This window comes from Protobothrops mucrosquamatus, unplaced genomic scaffold (genome assembly GCF_001527695.2).
Source record: "Protobothrops mucrosquamatus isolate PMUCROS unplaced genomic scaffold, P.Mucros_1.0 scaffold10689, whole genome shotgun sequence".
Classification (NCBI taxonomy): domain Eukaryota; kingdom Metazoa; phylum Chordata; class Lepidosauria; order Squamata; family Viperidae; genus Protobothrops; species Protobothrops mucrosquamatus.
Window position 1 is genome coordinate 1 of NW_015396474.1, and position 8246 is coordinate 8246.

An 8246-nucleotide genomic window follows, 5' to 3' on the forward strand; every position below is an offset into this window, starting at 1 on the left:
GCAGCAGCACACAAAACCACGCACTCTCTGCTCCACAGAAAAACCTCTCTCCACGGAACTAGTCCCTGGTGCCCAAAAGGTTGGGGACCTCTGATCTAAGGCCAACCCAGCCCAGACAGGACTGTTCTAGAGCAGACATTTGAGCCACATGCTATCAAGGATGTGCTCAGAAGAGTTGCTTGATCCATGCACAGGATGTGTAAGGCTTTGCTTCTTCAACATTCTGCATTTGCTGATATTGAAGCTGGAACGGCTGGCTTTGCTTACATGCCCAACACTCAAACTCTTAGAAGACGGGCAGGAAGCAGCAGGCCTGAGTCAGTGAAAGATGCCGTTGCTGGTGACTCAGGAAAAAAAGTTTCCAGGTCTCCTAGTGACTCAGAGCCAACATGGAGCCCTTCTTGCTGGCAACCTGTTGGGGAATCCAAAACAAGGAGTCGTGCTGGCTGGGGAACTCATGTCATACCTGGAACAGGTGGGGGGGAGGAAGAGGAGAGGGGGAAGTCCCTTCTAGTCTATCGAGTTCTGCTCACAGTTTCACTTGGATGCCAGTCCTTTCCTTAAAGCCATCTTCATCACGGCTGCACAATCTTTCAGAAGGGAATGTTGCAGAGGGGAAGAGTTCCTGGCTGGCTGGCTACAGATGTGACCCCACCCAGCTGTGTGGCTGAATGAAAACTCCGTGCATTTGTCCTGGAGGCTGCTGGGCATTGCAGTGAGGCAGCATGGGGAAGGGGAATCAGAGCTTCCCACCACTTTCCATCAAAGAAAATGCACATAGATATATATTTGCTCTATCATAAATGATGCAGGATGGAGGCCTTCATTTATAGGTGGTGGCTGATCAAGACGGGAAGCAAAAACTTTCTGACATGCAGCATGCTGGGACTTTCCATCTGCACTGACCGTGGCAGAATCACACCCAGGGAACGTTCACTCTTCTCCTTAAACCCCTGACGGGCCTTCATCTCACCCCCAGCTTACGATGAGATGGGTTGAAGTTGAAGTTGTCCTGAGCTGGGCTCTGGTCTTGAACCTCCCTCCCCTTATTTTTTTTCTTTTTTTCTTTTTCTTTTTCTTTCCTGCCTGTCCCTCCCTCCCTCCCTCCCTCCTTCCTTCCTCTCTCATTCCCATCTCCTTCCTTCCTTCCCCATCTCNCCTTCCTTCCTCCCTCCCTTCCTTCCTCCCTCCCTTCCTTCCTTCCTTCCTTCCTTCCTCCCTCCCTCCCTTCCTTCCCCATCTCCTTCCTTCCTTCCTTCCTTCCTCTCTCTCATCCCCATCTCCCTCCCTCCTCTTTTCAATCTTCCTTCCTTCCTTCCTTCCTTCCTTCCTTCCTTCCTTCCTTCCTTCCTTCCTTCCTTCCTTCCTTCCTTCCTTCCTTTCCCATCTCCTTCCTTCCTCTCTCTCATCCTCATCTCCCTCCCTCCCTCCCTCCTAGAGAAAAAGGGGCCCAGCCAGCCCTCCTTACCAGTCTGGAGTTGTAGAGGGGTGACTTCATGGGGGAAGGCATTGGACAGCTGATCCGTTTTTCCTTTTGTCTTCGGTTGCAGAACCAGACTCGGACCACTTCTTTTTCCATGGCCAGCTGTTCCGCAATCAGGGAGATTTCCTCCGAGCTGGGCTTGGGGTTCTGCTGAGAGAAAGTCAACAATAAGAATGGATGGAAGGATGGAGCAGAGCTACCTTCCCCGTTCTGTGCTAAGGAGATTAAGAAAGGAAGGTGTCGAGTCCAATTTCTAGGGTCCTTTGCCTGCCCGTTTTACAGAAGCAACTTTCGGTTGAGCCAGACGGAAAAAGGAAAGCAGGATTGTCTCTCCTCTATCTCCAAGCATCTCCTCTGGCAACTCACTGCTTCTTCTTTGGGCTGGAAACCGTCCTGAGTTTAAAAGAGGGACAGACTTCTCCCTGCTGGCCCATTTCCTACATACTGGCTTGCTTTTTGTCTGTGGTGTCTTTCTCCTTATCCTTGCTGGCCAACATGCTGCCAACAATGGTCAACCTTCATTCAGCTCTGAGCATCCCTACCAGGACCTCTGCTTATTTCCCCTCAAGGACAGCCATGCTTACGTCCTGGAACCGTTTCTCCAGCGTGGAGCGAATGTTGGTCTCAATGCTGGTTCGTTTCTTTCTCTTGCGTCCAAACATCTCACTCACAGAGGGGTAGGAAGTGGGGCTGCTGACGGACGAGTCCAAGGGGGAGGATTCTGTGGAGGGGGGATGGGAGAAGAGGCAAGCCAATTTTTTTTTTTTTTGTCATTGTAATTCACTTTGTCTAACTAAGAGTCCCTTCATTCCCTCTGAATGTTACAAAGGGCAGATCTGAGTCTGTCATTGTGTTTTTCTGGACTGTTCAACGTGACATTTCAGCAAGAGTCCTAAAGATTACGAAAGTTGGCATATTCTAGGATTCTCTGGCGGCGCATCTCCACATTCCTCTATTTTGCCTGTGTTTGGGGAGTTCAAAACACTCTGCTGACCCCCAGTGGCTCAATGTGCTCATCACAGTCACACAGCCGTTTGGCTTAAGCACATCTGCAAACCTTTCATCGCCCATTTAAGTGCCTTGAATGTGCATGGGTTCTTAAGGTAGTTCTGTAGGGCATTGAAAGGGTGCTTCCCTCCTTCCGACCCACCCCCCAAAATAATGGAAAATATCCAATGAGCAAAGAGATAGAAATGGAAGAAAGCAAGGGAGGGGGGAAAAAGGGAGGAAAAAGGCATTGACTTCCAACTTCCTCTGGTGCAATAGAGTATCAACTTCAAACCTCAAGTTTTTACTTTCACAAAATAATATAAACTAGCCATTTCGATAACATTAAATCTATCTAATTGGTAAAGCCCACAATCAAAATTTCATTCCCCCCCACCTTAAGCACGCTTCTCTACTCCCTTTTCCCTTCCCCATCTTTCCCGCTATTTACTTTGTATTTCGATTGTATCGTATATTATAAACTAACAAAACTTTAAAAAAGAAAAAGAAATGGAAGAAGGCAAAACATTTTTTTCTTTTAAACATCCTGTAATCCCTTGCGTTGGAGCGGCGTTGGGGGCGACTGAACAGAGCTGAGCATTTGCTGGCCAGATGCCCTTCCTGACACCTATAGAGAGCTCATAGCAAATATATTCGCTTTGTGCCCAGAGAGAAAAATTATCTGCCACTACCTAGGATTGAACTCTAGGCCGCCACGCTGCTCTGAAGAAGGCAGAACTTTATTGAGCCCCTTAAATATATAAATATATATAAATATAATCATACCTGCATCACTCAGCCATTTCTCCAGAAGTGGTTTTAGCTTGCACATGTTCTTGAAGCTCAGGTTGAGAGCTTCAAAGCGAGAAATTGTGGTCTGGCTGAAGTCATTTCCATAGAGTTTCCCCATAGCCAGACCCACATCGCCCTACAGAGAGGAAAAGGTGTCAGAAAATGGACCAAAGCACCTGGGAGAGTGAGATCCTGATGTTATTGGCTGAACATTGCATAGGATTCTTCTCTTATCATGTTCCTTTTGCGGGAGCATCGTCTTAAATCCAGGGCCATCTTCTTTTTGAGTACATTAAATATTAGTTATACTGTAACATATCATTGTGATAGAATGATGTAACAGGGTTAATTACGATCTGCTAATTATACACGCTATTATAGTACTGTAAAGCCACAGACTATCTTTGTAAGGAGCATGTGGGTACAAATTAGAAAAATAACTAAATAGGGGGAAAACTAATCAGAATTAACAGATTATGTATTTGTTGTAAAAAAAAGTTCTTCATTGATTAAGCTTCAGGTCATTTACAAGAACAAGGAAAGGAAGAAAGAAAAAGAGGAAGGAAGAAGGAAAGAAATGGAGGGAGGGAGGGAGGAAGGAAGGAAGAAGCAAGAAGTAAGGAAGGAAAAGAATGGAGAGAAAGAAGGAAGGAAGGAGAGAAGGAGAGAAGGAGAGAAGGAAGGAAAGAAGGAAGAAGAAAGGAAAAGAAAGGAAAGAAGGAAGGAAGTGAGGGAGGGAGGGAGGGGGCAGGGAGGGAGGGAGGGAGGAAGGAAGGAAGGAAGGAAGGAAACAAATGTGCAGGACTCAATTCAAGGAGAGTCAAAGGCTTGGGCCAGTGGCGTCTCCAGAGAAGGTCCAAAAAATCAAGATGGCGCGCCTCTGTGACTTAAACTTTGGCCCTTTTTTCCATGCCCTGCACGTGTGTCCTTTCCTGCTATTTCACTTTTCCCTCTTAGCACAGATCTGGAAGGCTTCCCCTGGTGCCCCTGCACTGCTGCACTTGGGAGCAGAAAGGCCTTTTCCTCTAAGCAAAGGTATGTGAATTGTCCAGGTGAGACCTCTCTCACCTGCGTAAACCCCAGTTTGATGCGCCTCTGCTTAAAAGTCTTGGCAAATTTTTCCAGCTCTTCCAAATCATTGGCTTCATCTGTTGCCATGGAGGATGACAAGTGTTTGGCCACTTGTAAGTGTTGAGGGGCCTCCAGGTGAGGCTCCAACGATGACCCAGGGTGTCCAGGACGTCCCATGGCCTGTTAAAATACAATCCATTGTGGAATTGTCATTGTACTGCCGCTGCAACCCATCCTTCTCCAACCTTTGACAACCTATTCCAGAATTCCCAGCCACATGGGTCCAGACCAGTGGTGGGATTCAGCCAGTTTGCACCAGTTCGGTAGAACCGGTAGGTAAATTTTGCTGCATTCAGAGAACCGGCTGGCTTCCAGAAATCCAGTCTAGGCCTCGGAGGCCTGGAGTGGGCCTCGCAAGCCTAGAATGGCCTGCTGGAAATGCGTGGATGCCACTTCCAGAAGTCCATTCTAGGCCTCGGAGGCCCAGGCCTGCATCGAATAAGAGAATCCGGTTGTTCAAAAACCACTGGTTCAGACACATCTGGAAGAGCACCCCGTTAGGAGAGCATCATGGGATCTACAGCTGCAGGCCAAACCACAGAGACCTTAAGCTTCTGATGCTCCCGCAAACCAGCCACTACTTTTCAGTCTCTCTTGTTCATGGATGGTGCCATCATGGACGTTCAGCAAGATTGAATCTCATTAGGATTAGGAAATCTATGGAGATTCTCAATCCTCCAGGTCATGGTTGCCCCAAAGGTACTTTTTTCCCCCAAAGGCAACTTCCCTTCCTTGGTTTTTGTTTTCTTTGAAAGTGTTTTGCTTCTCATCCAAGAAGCTGAACCGAAGAAGATTCTTGGATGAGAAGCAAAATGTTTTCAAAGACACCCCCCCCCCCAAGAAAGTCCAGTTGCCTTTGGGACAGGATTAAGAGGATGTCTATCAGGAAACCTCAGGTTAAGTAGGATAGACTGAGAAGCTGAAAATCATCCCAGCAAGAGTAAAGCTATTTCTGTAGTATTGGCAAGAAAAGTCCTTGAATGGGTCCCTATAGTTATCAGGCATCCAACTCAAGTTAAAGAAGACCTTCTTTTGAGTTCCATGATCTTAATCTTCTGGGGCATTTTAATGAGCTATTGTGCCCTGCAGACTTTTCAGAAGCAGAGGCAGACACCGAGACAGACAGAGAGAAAGAGTCAGAGACAATGCACTTAAACTGTGAGCAGGAAACTGGTTGTGTCAACCTAGGCTTGGCAATAGGATTATGAATCCTGCAAGGTGAAAGATTTCATCACTGGCACTTTTTGTAGCATTGGGGGATGTGCTTATATAACTTTGAACATTTGAAAATCCAAGGAGAAATATGGACCTCTTCAAAATATGGGCTGGAACTGCCGATTGGATTTGGCTTAGAAGAACTCAAAATAACAGAGTTGGAAGGATTTGGGGATGGCTAGTCTAGAGAAAAGATGGACTAGGGGTGACATGATAGCAGTATTCCAGGTGTAGGGTCTTCTGCTTGAGCAGGGAGTTGGACTAGAAGACGTCCAAGGTCCCTTCCAGCTCTATTCTGAATTTTTAAGTTAGAATTTAGAAAGGGACAGTGGAAGTCCTCTAGCCCAGGAGTCCTCAACCTTGGCAACTTTAAGACTTGTGGACTTCAACTCCCAGAATTCCTCAGCCAGTCTTAAAGTTGCCAAGGTTGAGGACCCCTGCTCTAGACCAACCCCTTGTTCAAGTAGAAGACAAGTGGCTGTCTTCCATTCCAGACAAGTGGCTGTCCAGTCTCTTCTTAAAAGCCTCCAGTGATGGAGCACCCACAGCTTCTGAAGGCAACTTCCATTCCATTGGTGAATTGTTCTCACTGTCAGGAAATTCCTTCTTAATTCTAGCTCGGTTCTCAGTTGAACAGAATTTCAGCAAATGACAACCCTTATAATGACAACAGCAGCAAGTCAACAGATGGGACTTACCTGAGATGCTAAGCTGTGTCCATGCTGTGGGAGCAGAAGCCCACTTTGCTGCTGAGGAAAGGAGAGAAGGTTTGACTGGAGAGCTGAAAGAGATGGAGGAAAATTTTGGTCAGATAGTTCGGCTCCACCAAGTCCAACCATATCCAGATGCAGATCATTGTCCCATATCCCCAATTTTACAGTCTCTTCTCCCCTTATTCCATTCCCTTGGTGACAAGGCGTCTCTTGCCTTCTCTTTCCCCAGTGCAACATTTCACAACTTGGTTAGTCATCTAGTGAAAGATGCTTGTGCAAATTAACCTCCCCCCCAGCTCACTAATACAAGTTGGAATTGCTCGAAATGAAAAATAGAGTGATTCTGTGGGCCGGAAATGAAAGGGTCACAGCAGAGAGTCACTCTTGACTTCTGATTGTTGCATCCCGTTGTTTTAAATTCAGAAGTAAAGTTTGTTATGTCTGGCGGGCTTAATCTTAAGAAAATGACCTAGAATTATAGGTTGTCCTCCACTTACAACAATTAATTTAGGGACCATTAGAAGTTGCCAGGGCACTGAAAAAGTGACTTACGACCATTTTTCACACTTACGACCGTCGCAGCATCCCCACGGTCACATGATCAAAATTTGGATGCTTGGCAACTGGTTCGTATTTATGTCGGTCGCAGTGTCCCAGGATCACGTGATCCCCTTCCGACAAGCAAAGTCCATGGGGAAGCTAGATTCACTTTACAATTGTATTGCTAGCTTAACAATTGCAGTGATTTACTTATTTTGGGCTCAATTGTAGCATCTACCCACCCCCAGGTTGCATTACAACTCCCATCACTCCCAGCCAGGTTGGAGCAAGTTCAGTCAAATGCCACCATCCCTGTCTCACAGGCACGTGGCTGTGACAATAAGACAATTTGCTGGAGGTGACTTGATGACAAAGATGAGGCAACAGCTCCTGAAGTCATCCATGCTTTGAATTGCCTGCCACCAAACAGACAAATTGGCAGGTGTCCTCCTTCTTCATGAGGCCTCTGTTAACACTGCGAATTGTTGCATGAGGTGAAAACAGGTTGGGTGTTTTTATTAAAAAAAGGGCAGCACAGCAGAATCTTCAGCCACTGTATGAACTCTTCTGGTTGCACAACATGTGTGACAAGTCAGGACGGTGGTTGAAGACCCACATTTCAACTGTGTTTTGGCTGGCACCCTCGTTCATACTTTTTCATCCATAATTTCTCAGCCTTTGGGGTATGATCAAGTGTAGTGTGTAATACTTTTTCACCCAACTCATCTCCTTCAGAATAACAGAAGAGTTGGAAGGGACCTTGGAGGTCTTCTAGTCCAAGACTACTCCTATTCAAGCAGGAGACCTAGACCATTTCAGACAAGTGGTTGTCCAGTCTCTTCTTAAAAACCTCCAGTGTTGGGGCACCCACAACTTCTGCAGGCAAGTCGTTTCTACTGGTTAATTGTTCTCACTGTCAGGAAATTTCTTTTTAGTTATAGGTTGGTTCTCTCCTTGTTTAGTTTCCATCTGTTGCTTCTTGTCCTGCCTTCAGGTGCTTTGGAGAACGGGTTGACCCCCTTCTTCTTTGTGTCAGGAAATTTCTCCTTCGTTCCAGGTTGGTTCTCTCCTTGATTCTGCTCCTGCCTGTCACTGAAAACTGACTCACCATGAATTACCTTTGGGTTTCTATTGCTGGCCTGTGTAATCCTGATCTTGCACCTCCTTCAGCAAAACCCTCACTTCACTCCTGATGTCATGTCTCCAGGGGAAAGAAAACAAAACAGAACTGTTGAAACCACCACAGGGCAGGAACTGGTTCGAGTTTCATGCGCCTGGAAACTTGCAAATCAGGGGCACGCTTGTCAGCACAATTAGACTCACAAGTCCTGTGTGGCTCTGCAAAGGCTTGGCGACTGCTCCACTCCATTGTTTAATCATTTTAC

At 46.5% G+C, this 8246-nt stretch overlaps 1 protein-coding gene across 1 annotated transcript; it reads right to left on the reverse strand.

Moving 5' to 3' along the window:
* Window positions 1-370: 370 nt before the first annotated feature.
* Window positions 371-6389, reverse strand: LOC107301209 (POU domain, class 2, transcription factor 3-like; the record flags this gene model as incomplete). The annotated part of the gene is made up of 6 exons (XM_015830465.1): window positions 371-412; window positions 1469-1630; window positions 2068-2204; window positions 3257-3398; window positions 4331-4513; window positions 6307-6389. Coding segments are annotated over 6 exons (749 nt in total), but the record flags the coding sequence as incomplete, so codon positions are not given.
* Between the last annotated feature and the right edge of the window lie 1857 nt (window positions 6390-8246).